The 19,967-nt window shown below is 36.2% G+C and overlaps 1 protein-coding gene across 3 annotated transcripts in view; it reads right to left on the minus strand.

Moving 5' to 3' along the window:
* Positions 1 to 597: 597 nt before the first annotated feature.
* The window catches only part of HERPUD2 (HERPUD family member 2), a 36,576-nt gene continuing 17,206 nt past the window's right edge, over positions 598 to 19,967 (minus strand). For all 3 annotated transcript variants that reach the window (XM_045495293.1, XM_045495294.1, XM_045495295.1), the window contains 5 exons: positions 19,334 to 19,488; positions 7,259 to 7,381; positions 2,788 to 3,111; positions 1,954 to 2,071; positions 598 to 1,466 (listed from right to left, as the gene is read on the minus strand). In XM_045495293.1, coding sequence (XP_045351249.1) covers positions 1,305 to 1,466; positions 1,954 to 2,071; positions 2,788 to 3,111; positions 7,259 to 7,381; positions 19,334 to 19,488 — 882 coding nt within the window. In that variant the 3' untranslated portion in view covers positions 598 to 1,304. The remainder of the gene's footprint in view (positions 1,467 to 1,953; positions 2,072 to 2,787; positions 3,112 to 7,258; positions 7,382 to 19,333; positions 19,489 to 19,967) is intronic.

The following is a 19,967-nucleotide window of genomic DNA, read 5'->3' on the forward strand; positions in this document are numbered from 1 at the left end:
TTGTTTGGTTTGGTTTCGATAGCATTGATTTCTGCTCTAATCTTTATTACTTCCTGTCTTCTGCTGGTTTGGGGTCTTGTTTGCTGTTCTTTTTCCAGCTCTTTAAGGCATAAGGTTAGGTTGTGTATCTGTAATTTTACTTTACTTTTCAATTTATCCCTTGAAATGTCACTTTTATCGCTTTAAGTAAACAACTTAGAGAAGCATTCATGAATGTTTTCTTACTCTTCTATTTTGTTGTATTATCTAATCATATATTACTAGACCAGTACCTCATACAACTTTATAATACATTTCATGTCAGATAAAGTTCTTGCATAGTAAGTTCTCCTATCCTCATTTGTTAATTTTAATTAGCTACCCTATGAGAAACTTACACCCTTCTTATAAAATACTGAATTGGCCTTCACAGGGATTTTTAAAAAGACCAGCAAGGTTTCAGACTGAGAATGAAGAGATACCCATCTGGAACATAAAGAGATGAAAATGAACTTGAAGACTTCAGCAACTTTTCCCAACAACTACTGAAATGTATATAGATTTTGGCATGTAATGGGTACATTATCAAAGAATCTGAACAAATATCCCATAAGACAGTTTACCATAATTGACCTTTTATTTAAAAAAATTACAGGGAGCAATTTCCAGCATATTTTATAAAAGTACTGCCCGTATCAAACATTTATATCACTATTAATTCCATTGAAGAGCTGCCATTTTTTTTTTAAGGTACTAATTCCAATTGATGGGATACATGCCCCTAAAATAGAAAGTTTCCATTATTTATCCAAATGTCAAAATTAAGATTATTGAGAAGTTTATTGCTTTATGGCTGGGCAAGATGCTGCTAGCACATTTTAGGTAAATAATATTCTTTATTAAAAACTATGAGGTCATTCTGTTTAAAACTTTCAGGATAATTCACAGAAAATAGATATATTTATTCAAATTACACACTGAAGGGCTGGGCTATTAGCTATAGACATTTATATGTGAAGCAGCTCTTTAAAGAAATAAGACACACAAATAGATCTGCCTTGACAGAATATACATAATTGAAATTAATAAAATCTGGAAGACCAATATTGTTATACTATGTTCTGTTAGGATCTTGAAAAAAAAAATCACACATTTAGTAGTCCATTTGTGCTTAAAATATTCATATGCATGAGAAGCTTAAAGAAAAAAACACCTCTGTACATGATGATGAAAAGAAAGTAATAAATTTTTTTGAAATTGCACTGTTATTTAAAACACTTTCCTAAAGTCAGACCCTCCTTCGGAGCTGGCACAGTTTTTCAGGTCTAATTGGCAACCTGGGGAGGCCCCTCTGGTATCAGTGAAGTAAAGAAGGTGGTGATAAAAGACCAAGCTGACGCCATTAAACCAGGCCTTTGAATTGCACTGGCATCTTCACCTGCATCTTCTCCACTCTCATCTTCAAGCCCATCATCCATAAGACGCTCCTTTCAAACAAAACAAGAAACATACTCCTAAGGGATATGAACAGCTAGCATTAACTCATGACAGAAAGAGAGAGAATTCTTCCCTACAGAGAGAAGGAACCGGAGCAATGTCATAAGGAAGTAGCATATACCTGGCCGTCAGAAATCTTTGTTAAATCCAAAACTGATAAATTCCTCAGTGCTCAAGTTCAAAAGGAACTTTGAGATGAATGTAACTGCCAATGTAAAACAATAAATTCTCACTATGTGCATAATTTTCTTTCTAGGCTATATTTAGGAAGAATGATGTTAGTTCTTCCTGACTGTATTATAGTCTGTATTATAGTCTAAGTTCTCCCAGATAAAATCACACAATTTCTATGTTAACTTTTCTTCATGTGCCATTCCACAAAAACTTGTGGAACACCCCAAGATTCTTTAATCATGTTGGTCTCTTCTGCTGAGGAAATATCTATGTTTGAAGTATACAAAAACCTCGTTAGCATACCATTTCTTCAAGTTCTAGGTTGTTGGCATTTTGCCCATCATTGTTAACTTCGGCATTATTGTTGGGAGCCTGTTGCTGACCTCCTTCTTGCCTAAAAGGAAACCATCCAGCTTGGTGTCTGTTCAGTAAAATAAAGAGAAAAGAAAATAAGTCGCAACTGTTTTTATTTGCAATGCTATAAGACATTAGTGCCCTACAACAGAAAAATGATTTCAACTATAATAAATGAAAAGACCAAATCTCCTACTTCAGGCCAAGGACTACCCCTCTCAAAGCAATGACAGCAAAACAAGAATCAACTTAAGTCTAAAAATCTACCATGGGCTTAACTGGCTCTATGCCAGATATCTTAATATCTAACCTACCTATCTTAATGTCTCAATGTACTGGGAATCATAACATCTTTTCTGATATTTTTCAAAATGAAATTCAACTACACATTTCTTTGCCTCTTGGGGGAAAGGGAGGAAAAAAAAGTCTACTTACAAAAAGAAGTCTGGCCTATACCTATAGGATTTACTACTGATAACTATAATTAAAAAGAACATCCTTATACAATAATGCCTCAGACCCTTCAAGCTCTAAATAATTAACAGAGCATGTCTAACTGAATTAATAATTTTTATGAAAGATGGTAAAGGAAAAATCTGCTTGCACAGTTCTGATAAACATTCTTACTCAACATAACCTGCTTTGATTTTGGTGCTAGATATATGGAGTCCAAAACTCATATTCCTTCACTCAACATTCAGGACAGACCACCATATGCCAAATTCTGTGCTATTCTAGAAAGTAATTAAAAGAAACCGCAAAAAGGTAATGAACACCACTCACAAATAAACCAGCAGCATGGCTCCCATTACCATGATAAAACGACTGAAAGAAGAATAGAAGTATACAATGCTAAGGAGAATTGCAGCTCGGGAGAACGTGTACATCCAGTCCAGCCAGTCTCGATTGAAGTCTTCTTCATTTAGCACTGGACCTCCCTGTGCATTCATTTGAACATTCTCATTCATGGGTCGATTTTCTTGGGCCACTAGGTTTGGAGCTGGTGGAGGTTCTTCTCCAGGAACATGTGCCAAATTTAGAGGCTGTGAAGCAGCAGGCTGGGCTGGGTTGGCATTTGATGTAGCTTGAGCTGAAACTGCAGCTTGACTGAAATATTCAACAAAAGAAGTATTAAAAAGAAAAAGAAAACTTTATCATACTATATTTTGTAAAACTTCCTTGGGGAACCATACATTATTTTTCATAAACCTAGCACAAAGTATCACAACTCCTGTACCACATTTCTTAGGCAAGCACAAACCCCAGTGGAAAAGTAGAGCCAAGAGTGATGGTAGGAGTGAATAGTTCAGGAAAAGATATTCTCTTAGCCTCACAAAGATGGTAGGGGAGAGGTGGAAGAGATGAGAAGGCCATGGTCATCACTGTATTTTCTCTCTTTCATTAAATTACTTTCTAAGGTAATGACCAAATCTTTTTCCAAACCTGTTCACTAACGGCCACTTTTGTTTTTCCAAATGGGATGACTACCACTGTACCCACCACCTCTCCCTTAGAGCCATGTTTTGAAACACAGGTTTAAAAATGTACATTAATCATTTACCCTGTGTGTCCATTGTCAGTGATAAATAATTTGTATTTTAAGATATTAACTAGATCTCAGATAACAACCCCCAATCCTGACTTTTGGGAAATCCATCTGGGAACCACTGGAATAGGTATTTGTAAACCTATGAATAACTGTGGTCCTGAAGTTTGCTTATAATTTGATTGCTTGAAAGAATAAATTTTCCTATAAGAGGCTCAAGTACAATAACAATGTATCTGGGATTTGCTTTAAATTATCCAGCACAGAAGGGAAAAGTTACAGAATTGATGAATATTGAAGCTGGGTGGTGAGTGCACAGGGATTCATTTTACTATTCTATACTCTCACATGCTGAAATGTTTCTACGATAAAATGTTTAAAAATCAAGATAGCAAATAAAATAAAACAGAAGTTTCCCTGGCTACAAAAGTCTATTTAACAGGCTAATACCTTGTATCTGTATAGGGCTTTTTAGTTTCCAAAACACTCCCTACTTCATAGATATTCTGATTCATAGGTGAGTTGCTTCACTAAATGAGAGAACCCAAGGCTCAGAAGGTAAATAATGTACATAAGATTGTATGATTTAAGAAGCTGCAATAAGCCCCACTTACCCTACACAGTTCTCAGGAGGTTATAAATGAGACTAGGGGTGGAAAGCATCTAGAATCTAGCACAGTACTAAGCACAAAGCAGTCACTCAAATGATAACTATTACCACAGCAATAGGTAAGGTACAAATAGCCTGTCTGCAGCCAAGGGATTATGCAAGAGAACATTAGGATATGAGGACCATGAAGCAGATCAGCTTAATGGGGTAAGGTCTGGAGTAAGGATAAGGATACAGACTTCACACTGTAGGTAAGGGAGTCATCAGACATTTGGGAGGATGGGGAATGACTGGCTCAATTTTGTGTGAAGTACATTAGCCTGGGATGAAATATGGTAGAGAGTCTAAAAAGAGAGAGAACAGTTGCAGTAAAGTAGGTCCAAAATGAGAAAATATCTAGGCAAAATATTGATAGTAAGATATAGGGGAAGAACCAAAGTTAGAAACAACATATTGTTAACTCGTCTTGGTAAGTTATTGGGTTCAGGGATAAGTGAAAGCAGAGTCAAAGCTGATGAAGGTTAAGAGCCTGGAGATGAATAAAAAGAGACTCTGTCACTGACAAAGAAGTCAGGAAGGAGAAGACACTTAAGAGGATGGTGGTGTCTGAAACTCACCATTACCCCCACCTGTGCCTTGCAAGGAACAGGTAGTTAATGTATTTTGCTCCTGACTGCAGAGTGCATGTATCTTTTTTCTCTCCTCCATGTTTTCTAAACTTACACTAAAAGGACTCATCAAGTCATCTTGCTCAGATGGCTAAGGATTGTATTTCTTTCACTTATGCTGTACTCTTGGATTCTATGGTATTTCTATAATTATGTACGAAAAATAGTGGTGCACTATAATCTATCATATAGAGCTATGTGTATGGGAAATTTTGATCCGTTTTTTAAGAAATGTATCCTGTTTGCAAAGGCACAATAAAGTCGCATCTTAGAGACTATAGGCAATAAAGCTAACAATAAACCTTATTGAACACACACACACACACACACACACACACACAAAGAAGATGGTGGTGTCAAATTTTAGATATCCTGAATTTAAAGGAAAGGCAAATTTCCCTATGGAAATCTTCCAGCAACCAGGATGAAGCATAGGAGATAAAGAATAGGGGTCATCCACAGAGAGCTAACAACTAAGGCCACAGATGAAAGAAATCCAAGAGGACTGGTCCAGGACTGAATCCTGTCTTCTTTACGAGACTGAGTGTCCTAAGGTACATGGCAAGTACACAAACATCTGTCTAACTGAACAAGGAATGTTACCATTTAGAAGGGAAAAAATGGGCCCTCAAGGAAACAACATGAGTGATCAGAAAGACAAAAAGAATGAAGAGGATAACAAAATCACAGAAACAAGGAGAGGAGAACATCAAAGAGGAGCTAGAAATGTTAAATGAATGCACAGAAGTCCAGAAGAATGAAGGCTGAGAAACCGTACTCGGATCTAAGTAAGATCTATGCTGACCAGAAGAAAAACTTACTGAAGTACTAACAGTCTGGAAACATACAAGCCTCCACTGAGCCCCACATCAACATGAACCTCCCTGACATATGATTCCCTTTTTCATTCAACTTCCTATCTCTTCATGTAGATTTGCTGCCTTCCAGTAAAACTTTCCTAAGTTTTCTCCTCTTAAATAAAATGTTATATTAAAGAAAGCATCTCAATACTGCTATAAATGTAGGGGAGAGAGGGAGAAGGAGAGAACAGGTTTAGCTAATGCGAACTGGATGTGAACCCTTTTCTCTGTAGCCTATGTATGTATGTATGTATGTATGTATGTATGTATGTATGTAATTTATTGTCAAATTGGTTTCCATACAACACCCAGTGCTCATCCCAACAGGTACCCTCCTCAATGCCCATTACCCACCCTCCCCTCCCTCCCATCCCCATCAACCCTCAGTTTATTCTCAGTTTTTAAGAGTCTCTTATGTTTTGGCTCCCTCCCTCTGTAACCTTTTTTTTTTTCCTTCCCCTCCCCCATGGTCTTCTGTTAAGTTTCTCAGGATCCACATAGGAGTGAAAACATATGGTATCTGTCTTTCTCTGTACGACTTATTTCACTTAGCAAAACACTCTCCAGTTCCATCCACGTTGCTACAAGAGGCCAGATTTCATGCTTTCTCATTGCCAAGTAGTATTCCATTGTATATATATAAACCACATCTTCTTTTTTTTTTTTTTTTTTTTTTAAATTTTTTTTTTCAACATTTATTTATTTTTGGGACAGAGAGAGACAGAGTATGAACGGGGGAGGGGCAGAGAGAGAGGGAGACACAGAATCGGAAACAGGCTCCAGGCTCTGAGCCATCAGCCCAGAGCCCGACGCGGGGCTCGAACTCACGGACCGCGAGATCGTGACCTGGCTGAAGTCGGACGCTTAACCGACTGCGCCACCCAGGCGCCCCAAACCACATCTTCTTGATCCATTCATCAGTTGATGGACATTTAGGCTCTTTCCATAATTTGGCTATTGTTGAGAGTGCTGCTATAAACATTGGGGTACAAGTGCCCCTATGCATCAGCACTCCTATATCCCTTGGGTAAATTCCTCGCAGTGCTATTGCTGGGCCATAGGGTAGGTCTATTTTTAATTTTTTGAGGAACCTCCACACTGTTTTCCAGAGTGGCTGCACCAGTTTGCATTCCCACCAACAGTACAAGAGGGTTCCCGTTTCTCCACATCCTCGCCAGCATCTATAGTGTCCTGATTTGTCCATTTTAGCCACTCTGACTGGCGTGAGGTGGTATCTGAGTGTGGTTTTGATTTGTATTTCCCTGATGAGGAGTGAAGTTGAACATCTTTTCACGTGCCTGTTGGCCATCTGGATGTCTTCTTTAGAGAAGTGTCTATTCATGTCTTCTGCCCATTTCTTCACTGGATTATTTGTTTTTCGGGTGTTCTTTAGCCAAATAATTTAAAAGAAAGTATCTGCTAAAATGTTGGCAAACTCATTCTCATAATAATTTTTAAAAACCAGTGAAATATATCAGTAAATGAAATCCCAAATCAACTTACTTAGGATGAAAAACGAAATAAAGCAAGTGGCACACTGAGCAAAAAAACTGAACTCAAATTAACTTACTATTGCATATAATACTGATGAGCATACATCTGTTGCCACCACAGCATCTGCAGCGGGCTGAAAGCAGGATACACTGGGAATCCAGCTGGAATAGCTTGCCCAGGAAGCTGGTTGTCCACATTTCTGCAATAAAGAGATAAAGAAATGTCTTTTTATGCTCTGAAAGTTGAAGGCATATCTCTGAATTTTCATTTCTTAAGTATAAGCCACCCATTGACAAAATACATTAAATCTTACTGAAAAGAAAAATATTTTCAACATTGTTCAAATAAGACATATTTAATGTCTTACATAAAATTGCTTATATAAAATGACCCTGACTCCAAGTATATAGAATGACTAACATTTCAGCCCAATTTTAAGAAGAAAATAAAGCAAATCATCCACAAAATGTGTGACAAGACTAAACATTTGCTATCTTCTCATTTCAGCAGAAAAGGACAAAAATACTTTCACTATATCTTAAGTACATTCTCCTTAAGAACCAAAAGCCCTAAAATAAACTTCATGACCAAATGTTTTGAGGAATGGGGGTCCTACCCAAATGATATTTTTCCCCAAATGATATTTTATATTAGTAATATTATTAAAAATATAGCAGCTGTTAGCTATAAAATAAAAAATAAACATTATACAATCCACAAAAAAAAAATTTAAGTTAAAAAACCAAGATTAGCAGTACATACTTATACACACATTCTAAAAGTGTGTTAAGTGCCTATTAACTTGGTAAAATTTGTGGAAGTCATATTTAAGTTCTCTATGTGTGTTTCCTTATCTCTAAAATGGAGCTAATAACAGAATCTCCCTCACAGGGTTGTTAGTCTGTACTCAATAAATGTTAGCTATTTTTATTTTTACTCTTCCCTACCCCTAAATCTGAATACAACTTCAAAATACATAAATATTTGTGGAAATTCACATATATCAAGACAACCACAGGGATAAGCATATGGAGTAAATGCAGAATTTGCTAATTTTCTAACTCTCCTTTTCTTCATGTCACTTGAACCTTATCTTTAGCTGATATAAGTAGGGGCTAACCAGAGTGAGACAAAAATCATTAACAAATTGATAAATTTTTAATATTATATTCAAAAGACTCTTAATGTACAATTGGCAATAACTGATTATAGAAACCTAATTCAAAAGAACTTGAGAGGCTTATCTGTTCTTAAGGCAACTTGGTGCTAGGTAAGCCACCAACCTCCCTACAGATTAACTGAACTTTTCTCATCCTTGGAGCAGTAGTGGGAGCCATATAGCACTCTTATCCTCAGAAAATCCTCCTACTTCCTGAATAGAGCCCTGCTCCCCCTACTTTCCAAGCTTTCCAACAAACTGAATTAAGAGGGAAAAGCAGAGAAGCCTCCATGAGAGTTCCTCCCAGCTCTTGATAAACAAGTCCCATATAAGAAAAGGAAAAGAAATTTAACTCAGCTATTCCTTTACAAAGATACCAATCACTGATTAAACCTGGAGAGAAAGCCATACCACTGGAACAGAGAAGCATTATAAAATACTTGTATAAAGATCTTAATATCTCCATCAGTAGTAAGCTGATACATCTAAGCAAATCTGAAAGGCACCTAAATCAAGTCTTAGCAACAAGGGGAGTCTATATCTAGGTGTACACTTTAAATGTTCTTAGTTTTCCCGACTAAGAAAAAAGAAAAAAACCCATCCCCCTGAAAGTACAGCTCTACCAATCCCTACAGCTAAGAAACAGAACCTCACACAAGTCCATTACTTCAATTGTAAAACAGAAGTCTGGGCTTTGTCACTGGTTTTAAAGATCAAGGGAAGAAAGAGCCACTAACAATCATTTGGAAAAAAGTTATTATAGCTTTCTACCTCACCCTACAGTGGTTGAGAACAGATGGTGATTATCAAAAATATGTTGCCAAAAACAAACAAACAAAAACTACTAAACTCCCCTAGATGATTCCAAAATGCTTCCTCCCTTACTCTCCAGTAAGTTAAAAACTACTGGACTATATACTTGCTAAGACACATTCCAGACCCAACCTGGCATACTACAACTTTCAGTTGTGCTGATTATCCTCAGACAAGATGTTATGTATTTATTTGGTACTCTCCAGAAAACAAGAAATAAAGGATTTACATGACACCAAATTACTAAATAATTTATTATTACTATAATTATTTTATTAAATATTATTTATTATTATATTTATAATATACTATTATAATTAATTTATTATTACTATTATAATATTGCTACTTATTAAATTCATATTTACTCAATAATAAGTTATTATTAAAATATATAGTTATAGATCAATTAAACATATTACATAAGAATTTAATATATTCCAGAGGATGCATCATTAAACAACATGATAAGAGAATTATTTCATGTTGGGAAAAGTGATTACCAAATAAGTGGTGAAGAGAAAGGAGTTTAAAGCTTCCTCTCATTCCAAATGCTCAAGTAAGTTTCAAATGAACTAAAATAAAAGTATTAAAAGTTAAACCACAGAAAATCTAGAAGAAACTGGAATTGATTATTTATCAAGCCTTTGGAGGGAAGAAGATTCTCCTAACTTATAAGCAATATTAGAAAGCATAAAAAAGGAATCCACATTATTTGATGACATAAAATTTAAAGAGAGCTTACAAAAAAATGTTTTCAATAAATAAGTTAATATATTTTCTATATAAAGAATTCATAAAACTGGAAATAATCATTAGGACATCAAATAAAGGCAAGTTAAAATAAAGACTTTTGTTTTTGTCTGCCAATATTTGGTATTGGCTCTCAAGGGTATAAGTGAAACCCAACTCTTTTGCTAACAGGATGAACTGGAATAGACTTTAAAAAACAATTTTACAAAATTAAACACCTTTAAAAATATTCACTTTTACCCAGATGCCCAAGTAATTCTGCTTCTGAAAATTAACTTAAAGAAATACGAAACACAGAAAAAATTTTCACATCTCTGCCCTAACCAAATGACATTTTATATTAGTAATATTATGAAAAGCATAGCAACTATTAGCTATAAAATAAAAAATAAACATTATAAAAATCTTTAAAAAAAAAAGTGGGGGCAGGAAGGATTTAAGGATTAGAAGAGTTTTAAAAAACATCAACTAAATGCAATATGGCAACTTCTCTGAACACTGACTCAATCAAGACAACTGTAAGACATTTGAGACAATCAAGGAAAACTGAACATGAACTGGGTAGTTGATGATATTCTGATTAAGATTTTCTTATAGTCTATATCTGTCTTATCTGTTACAGATACCCAGTATTTACACATGAAATGATAAGATGTCTAGGTTTTGCTTTAGAAATAATCCAGCCCAAGAACAAAGGAGGAACAAGGGGAAACAGATGAAGAATGGTATGGTCTGTTGTTAACAGTTGTTGAAGCTGGGTGTTAGGTAAATGGGGGTTCATTATATTTTCTCTGTGAATATTTAAAAAGTATAATCAAATTTTTAAAAATTAAAAAAGCAGTGACTAAAAATATTAACTATTTAGGGGCACCTGGGTGGCTCAGTCAGTTAAGTGTCCAACTCTTGATTTTGGCTCTAGTCACAATCTCACAGTTCGTGAAATTGAGCCCCGCATCAGGCTTCATCCTGACAGTGTGGAGCCTACTTGAGATTTTCTGTCTCCTCTCTCTCTGTCCCTTCCCAGCTCATATACACACGTGTACTCTCTTTCTAAATAAATAAATAAACATTTAAAAAAAAAAGAAAACTAGAAGGTTTAAAAAAAACCTTCCTCAAAAACATATAGTAATCTATATAATGGAAAATTGCGTACTTCATAAAGAATGGGACAGGTCTTGTGTATTAATAGGGAATGATGTTAATATACTTAGTGAAAAAAACAAAATGTAGGCGAGTATAGGATGTACGCTACTATTTGTGTTAAATACACACACTCATGTGTGCACACACATATACCCACATATACACAGGCACACACACACACAGTTTATCATGGATAGCTTGTGTCATAGGAGACACAAGAAGGAAACTTTTGCATACTTCGTTCACTTTAAAAATGGTACCATTCACAGGAACCACCTCTTAGAAAATAACTTAAAAAATGAATTACCTGTTCACTTTCCTGTCTGTCTGACCAGACTCTGTGCTCCTAAGAAAAGGAAATAGGCTCTACCCTTTATAATATGTCCAGGATTTAGCACAATAAATATGTGTCTAACAACAACATATAAATAGCAAGAAAACTCTGAAATAAAGTACTGTTTATAAGCAACTAACCTAGAAACTTATAAATTTCATTTAATTTTCAACATTAAATGAAAATGTAATGTTAACAAGGCAAAAATCACAACTATATTAAAGAAAACCATTTGCAAAGAAAAGAATACTAGAAGGAAACATTAAATGTTAACAAATAGCTGTCTTTAGATGATTAGACAGGGATACTTTTTCCCCCTCCTTGTTTTTTTCCCCAAACTCTTTAATATATATATGCTTTTATAATATAATATTTAATATATATATACTTTTATAATATAACATATTATACTTATATAATATATATATATATATATATATATATATATATATACACACTTTTATAACTCAAAATAATTAAGTACTGCTTTTTTTGCAAAGAGCCAAATAAAAGAGCAGGAACACAGGGAAAATGTAACTATTTGGAATCTGAAGTATGCCTGTCTCCATACAAAATGTCATATTCTTTATTCAAGGAAAGTAAATGGATAACCTGGCCTCTCCCTCTGGCCTTGGCAAAGTCAGTGAGGAAACTGCTGATATACACATGTGGGAGGAAATCATTTGATAACACAAATTCTAGTAGCTTTTTTTTTTCCTTTTCAGACAGACTATACCAGCTAGTACTATTCGATAAAAACACAGGAAACAAAGGGGTCAGGGAAATTCACAGAAACACATGGAAATGGAGCACAACAGAGAAGACAACGAAAACAAAGAACTTGAAAGACTGTCATTCACAAATACATACTTGAAAAGCTATACCAAAAGACATTCATTAGTGTGTTTATTTTATTTTTCTAATGTTTATTTTTGAGAGAGAGAGAGAGACAAAGCGTGAGCGGGGGAGCAGCAGAGAGAGAGGGAGAAAGAATCTGAAGCAGGCTCCAGGCTCCGAGGTGTCAGCACAGAGCCCAACGCAAGGCTCAAACTCATGAACCATGAGATCATGACCTGAGCCAAAGTTAGACGCTTCATCAACTGAGCCACCCAGTCGTCCCTGTACGGTTTTTTAAAGTTAAGAATGACAAAGGAGAGAAGATAAAAGGAACTGCAAACTTCAATAATCAGGAACAAATTCTTTCCAAAAAACCTGTTAAGTCAGCCCCATTTCCCTTACTACTCCACACAAAGATGCAGCAACTGCATGGAATATCCACCTTGCTCCCAGAATATGCCTTTTCAAGACTTCCCACACTTGCTTTGTTCTACCTGCTGAACTTCCCCTAAAATCAGCTCCAATTACCCCCAAGAAGCCCTCCCCACTCTTTCACTCAGAGACCGTCATTTCCTCAGCCAGGCTCCTGCAGAACTTTCTTCAAGACCATGAGAGCACATCAGCAGATGGTAATTTATTTGCCTATCTGACCTACTTCTATTGAGGGCAAGTACATAATTCATTTTCCTGTCTTCAATGCCTAGTATACAGCAAATTCTAAAGTAAACTTATACTGAAGAAAGTTACAAGATCCTCATACAGATTTGCTTACTCGGTCACCAATACTTAAAATCTGACCAGGAGATCTGACTAGAAAAAGGTTTTGCATGGGAGGGCGGAGAGGAGAGGGGCATTATAAATGAAGTCAAAATACAAATGGCAATCTAGGAAAAAATACTAAAACTAATGATAGACAAAACAGAGAGTCACTTCCAAAAGACTGTTAACACAGACTTTCCATAAGAGACTCTTAAAAACAGAACAAACTGAGGGTTGATGGGGGATGGGAGGGAGGGGTGGGTGGGTGATGGGTATTGAGGAGGGCACATTTTGGGATGAGCACTGGGTGTTGTATGGAAACCAATTTAACAATAAATTTCATATTAAAAAAAAAGAATACAGACTTTCAGGTCAGATATGGATTTGAATTCTAGTTCCACTGCTGACCCCTTCTGTGAACTTAGGCAAGCTACATAGCTATCTTTTAAGCCTCATTCTCCTCACCTGTAAAATGGGAGAAAATAGTACCTAGACCACAGAGTTGATATAAAATTCAATGTTTAGCACTGAATTATAGCATGTATAAGTGCTTAATACAATGCCCAGCTTGCACCAAGTGCTCCATAAGAATTATTAATATTCTTTTACATGAAGAACTGTCACAAATCAATTTTCAAAAATAACAACACACCAACAAGTATTTCACAAACCAAAACAAAAAGAATGTCTCTTTATCATGTCTTAAAACAGGAACATCCCAATTTGTCAGACTGGCAAGTACATATTTGTAAAGCAATGGACAGCTGTTATTAGAATAAACTGGTACAAATTCACTGCACTTCTACAATAGTCTTTAAGAGTCTCAAAAAGTCTTAAGAACACTTTGACCCAGGAATTCTCTTTTTCACAACTTACCCTAAAAGAAAAACTGATAATATGTAAGTATCTAAGAATACTGATTATAGTGAGGTTTAGTGGGAAGCAATTAACCCAAAAATTTCTGATAGAATATTGTCCCAATTTGGGGCGCCTTGGTGGCTCAGTAGGCTAAGCATTAGACTTAGGCTCAGGTCATGATCTCACGGTTTATGAGTTTAAGCCCTGCGTCGGACTCTGTGCTGACAGCTCAGAGCCTGGAACCTGCTTCAGATTCTGCGTCTCCCCCTCTCTCTGCCCCTCCCCGACTCATGTTCTGTCTCTGTCTCTCAATAACAAATAAACATTAAAAAAATTAAAAAAAAAAAAAAAAAAGAACATTGCCCCAATTCTTCACTCTTCTATAACAGGATTATACATGCACACTGTCTGACACACGGTGGCAAAGCTGGTCCATGCCAGCTAATACTGACTCACAAAGCTAATTGTTCAAGTTCAAGAATTTTGTAAGCCAACCCTTGGTATCTTGAATCTGCCATAGTGAAAGTATTCAAGACCAGAGAAATCAGCAAATGCTACAAATTAGCTTAATATCCCCCCTGGAAAAGCCAGTAACTAAGCACTTGCCAGCACGGCATTGGTAACTTGGCAATACCTCTCCAATCCCAACGCTACTGAGCAGGGGCCATGTGATTCGTTTTGGCTAATGAAATGTTAGTGAACATGACACATGCTGAGGTTTTAAATGTGCTCAGTGGTTAGCTTCCCCTCTTGCATTCCCGTCATTTGTCATAAGAAGAACATGTCTTGGGGAGTTTCTAGTCCAGAGAATGAGAAACATGAAACAAACCAGAACTCAACCTACAGCCTGAGGCAGAGATGTCCCAAGTGACTAACAAGACTCGTGAATAAGAAAAATGAGTATGTTGTTGTAAGCCTCTGAGTTTTGAGGTTATTTTGCAGTAAAAGCAACTAAAGACATTCTTCATCAACAGAGGAGTGGGCAAACTGGCACATCCACATAATTAAAAATTAAAAATCATAGATTTTTTCTTTTAATAAATGGGACACCAAATGCTGAAATATGCAGACATAAAGCTGGAAAGATACAATGTTCTGGGTATATCAAAGTAGTCTCCCTGGAAAGAATGAGCTTTGAATTGGGTGGTGCATAATAAGAATATGATTTGGCAAAATGCTGAACAAAGGCTGTTTCAAACAAGACGTGGTTACAGAGGAAGATCACAGGGTGGCAACCAGGATGTTAAACTAAGGCATTACTAGAATATAAACAACTGGAGAAACTTGTACTTTTTGGATCTCCTCTCAGGAGAACTACACATATGTGGAAGGACTATTTCGATAAACTGCTTGGGGTAGTGGGAAGGGGATTAAGGGCCTAGTATGCATGTTCACATTCAAATAACAATATTTGGTCTTTGAACTTCCTGGTTAGCTACAGGGCTTTCATTTTCCCGTTTGGGCACAGCCTTCTCGTCCCTCTTTTTTCCCACCCCCAAGTCTACTCCAGAGCTCAATCACCCTAAATGAATGTTGAACAAAAATCTAAAAAATATTAGTGTGTATGTAAGAACTCATCCAGAATGCCACATGTCTCAAGACTTTAAATGTGGTAGATTTATATTTGATCTGGAAATACGTCCAGGCTAAATTATGTTTTTAAAAAAAGTTTACAAAGTAAAATAGCATAATGTTTTATTTCAAAGTTTACTTAGAGGGGCGCCTGGGTGGCTCAGTTGGTTAAGCGTCCGACTTCAGCTCAGGTCACAATCTCATGGTTTGTGAGTTCCAGCCCCATGTCAGGCTCTGTGCTGATAGCTCAGAGCCTGGAGCCTGCTTTAGATTCAGTGTCTCCCTCTCTCTGCCCCTCCCCAGCTTTGCTCTGTCTTTCTGTCTCTCTCAAAAGTAAATAAAAATTAAAAAAAAATTTGTTTTAAATAATAACAAAAATTTTTTAAAGTTTACCTAGAAAAGTAAAAGGATATTACAAAAATGTTAGTAATAGTTATTTCTGGGTGGTGAACTAAAGCAATTTTTACTTTAAAAAAAATCAAGCAATATAGAAAGGTACAATGAGTAGGCTTTCAGTTTTATTAACTATAAAACAAAGCTGTTAACAGTATCTCAGGGGGAAAAAGTGATGTACAAATAGTGGGTATTCTATAACGCAACCAGCAATTTTTGGAGTTAAAGTAAATGAATGTGACAGCACAACAGACTGAGTCCAAAACAGTCAGGATTGATAAATGTGACATTATAAATGGACAGCCAATACGATAATGTACATGTACCACTCTGGTCTTCTCATGTTTCTTTAAGAGCTAGATATGGGTGAATAATCACCTGTATTAGGATTTCTCAAAGCAAGGTTCCCAAAGTCTTGTTAAGTTGGCAAATTCCTGAGTACCACCACAAACCTAGTGATTCAAAATCTCAGGGAGTAGACACCAGGATTTAGCAGTTTTAACAAGCTCAATGAAGACTGAGAATACTAACCTACGTGGTGAAAAACATGTGACTAGTTATATGTAAGCTGTAGTGAATTTTGAAAAAGGAATGCAGAGCTTCTATTTTGTTGGTGAATTCATCAAGGTCACTAAATCACTGACTACTCATGCACATTTAAGGCTAAGGTCTATGTTAAACAAAATCTACTTAAAGAGAGATTTAAAGTCTTCATTAGTAAAAAATTACAACTATGAGATTAAGTTAAATTATATTCGTTATTAAACTAAACAACCTATTTACTAAACTTTCAATAAACTGCATTGTATATCACAAAGTGCTCTTCTCAAATATGTCTGTTTTCCAGCACCCAACACAGGCATTCATTCATTCAAATCTGTTTGCTGAATGTTTGTACAACATTCACTTGTAAATATGAATGAATTTGTAAGTAACTACTAACACATCACTAAAAACTTCGCATACAAGAACTCTTTTAATCCACACAGAAATCCTGTATGATAAGTACTCTTATCTCCAGATAGTGAGCAAACTGAAGCAAAGTAGGGAAAAGACTTGCCTAAGCTAGTCAGTAGATACATTCAAACCAAGGCAGGCTGGCTCCAGAATCTGGAGCCACTAGACTATATTGCTTTCCTGATTTAAAACCAAATGTTATTCATCTAGTAATAGATTCCTTAAATAAAGCTGTAACATCTTTAAAGTTTTATTGTTCATCATTTTAATACTTATATTTGGCAAAAAAAAGAGCACAATTATTTCAGATTTTTCCAATCTGCTTAATACACTGCTAAGAGCTGAACGCTTTTGTCTCGTTGATTTCCTCAACAGCTTAGCTTAGAGAAATTAATCCTTTCCCACAATATCTATGGTTTTATTCTAAAGACTTGCAACCTTATAGGCTTTGTTTTGTTTATTACAAAATACATTCACTATAAGTATGAGAGTTAAAAATCTTATTATCCAGGGGCGACTGGGTGGCTCAGCTGGTTGAGTGTCCAACTTCGGCTCAGGTCATGATTTCACGGTTCACGAGTTCAAGCCCCATGTCAGGCTCTGTGCTGACAGCTCAGAGCCTGGAGCTTGCTTCAGATTCTGTGTCTCCTTCTCTCTCTGCCCGTCCTCAGCTCGTGCCCTGTCTCTCTGTCTCTGTCTCTCTCTCTCTCTCTGACTCTCTCTCTCAAAAATAAACATTAAAAAAAAATTTTAAATCTTATTATCCAGAGATAACTATTATTAACATGTCATCATCTATTCTTCCAGATTTATTATATGTATAATACTCTCACTTTCCACCAATACCACCAAATAAAATAAGTAAAATCACTGTATAAATTGAGAGGAACTGAAACTGTTTTACTCTGCAAAAAAAGACAGGAAATGAATTACTGTCATAAGATAGAAAATATTCTAAGCTACCATTCCATAACGTAAACCCTGAGAACATTGCTTTTTACAAGTAACTAAGTTTTGTTTTGCAGTAATCGTTTTCTAAAAACAAAAATAGTTTCATCAGTGCTTCATAAAAGTCTACGATTAGCCTTATCTAAAAACACTTACTTTCAGAGAAAAAGCTTCACATTCAAGAAATGTGACACAATGCGTTGGGATGAGCACTGGGTGTTGTATGGAAACCAATTTGATAATAAATTATATTTTAAAAAAAGAAATGTGACACAATGAGTTTCTTACATTTTCCTATATACTCAGCTTTGATTGTCAACATTAAGAATTAAGTTTTGCTATACACCTTAAGTTCATATAATGTTTTACATCAAATATAACTCAATATAAAAGAAAAAGAATGGAATTAAGTCTAAAGTTCTAAGTAAAAAGTACTCCTTGGTTATGTCATTTATACTACCATTCTGAGGTCCCAGCCATTTCCCTATGTCTTCTAGCTTCACAATCGTGGATATGGAGCACTGCCACACACTGCATCCCACAGCATGATATGCAACACAAAACGATCTCAATAACCTATTACTCACGTTTCCTTTACTTCAAGAGCACCCCAGTAAAGTACCCTGGTTTCATATATAAGCCAGGTCCAAACCACATTCTCCGTGATCCTACTCTCTGAGCTGTCTGAAGGGTGTGCTGTGGCTGTTGGCTGCATTTCCCCCTAGAACTGCCTAATCCAAGAGGCCTGCTACAATTGCTAAATATAAGGTAGCCATAAGCAAGCTTCTTGCATAAACTCTAACAAAGACTCTAGATAACAGACAATGGTTAGTATGTCTTTATTAACACATCACAGTTTTACCCTCCCTCAGATGTTACCAAGCCTAGCTGATCAGAAACACCTGTGGAACTTTTTAAGAACAGATTACCGGGCCTTCTACTCTTCCAAGAACATCCTCACTCACCCATCTGCTTCCCAGAAGGCTAATTTGAGTAGATCTACAGTGACATTGGGTTAAAAAAAAAAAAAAAAAGAAGTTAAGAAACTGTTTTAGTTACCTAGATCCTTGCTATTCAAAGCATGAGAAGCATCAATATCACCTGGGAGCTTGTTGGAACTACAGAATCTCAGGCCCATCAGACCTACTGAATCAGACCTGCAGCTTAACAAGATCCCCAGGTGATTAGCACAAACATTAAAGTCTGGGGGCGCCTGGGTGGCTTGGTCGGTTAAGTGTCCGACTTCGGCTCAGGTCATGATCTCACAGTCCATGAGTCCGAGCCCCTCGTCGGGCTCTGTGCTGACAGCTCGGAGCCTGGAGCCTGTTTCAGATTCTGTGTCTCCCTCTCTCTCTGCCCCTCCCCTGTTCATGCTCTGTCTCTCTCTGTCTCAAAAATAAATAAACGTTAAAAAAAAAAAAAAAAAGTCTGAAAAGCACTGCCCTAGATGATTCTGATGTATTGCCAGCTTTCAAAAGCACCACTCTATTTAACTCCCTAATTCTCAAAATGTTTAAGGAAGACTATGAATAAATTTCCAGTGTACTTTGGTTATTGCAAAGGGGCTACCAAGAAAGTCAGGAGTAACAGATTTTTAAGAGCCCCACCGCTACGATTTCACTCACCCTTGCATTACATATGGGAACTGATGAGTCTGTGCTGGGTCGGTTTGTGCTTGTGGAAGGGTACGTTGCCTCAATCCTTCCGAGGAAGAACTGGCAGATAAAGACAAGGTTTCTTGACTGGATGATGGAGTTGTTGATCCTGACTGATCTGAATTCTACAACAAAAATGTAATTATTTTTCCAAGGAGATTTAATTCATTGCAATCATGAGATTCGAGACACATTGCTAAATATGTATTGATGAAATACCTCTGCAAAAAGTGAATTTTAGAAATATACTGACTTGAATCATGGGCCCATAATAGGTCGATATTTTAATTCTGATGAGATTAAGAGTTCAGAAAATCAACAAACCCGTTTTTTCAAAGAATGAACAAGATACCAATTAAGATTTTAAAATTCTCATGTTCTGATGATGTTATTAACTCCGAAATTCAATAACTTTAAAAAATATGACCCCTTGAAGATGACCCCAATTTACCTTTTGAAAAGTGTGTCACAAGTTTTACGTAAATGTAAAACACAATTACATTTGATATAAATTGTAGTTCTCCCACTTTAAATAGCTGGAGACAATATAATTTTAACATCCTTCCAAGCTCATTAAAATTGTATTTTACCTGTACTGCCTTCC

This window comes from Leopardus geoffroyi, chromosome A2 (assembly GCF_018350155.1).
Source record: "Leopardus geoffroyi isolate Oge1 chromosome A2, O.geoffroyi_Oge1_pat1.0, whole genome shotgun sequence".
In the NCBI taxonomy this organism is placed as follows: Eukaryota; Metazoa; Chordata; class Mammalia; order Carnivora; family Felidae; genus Leopardus; species Leopardus geoffroyi.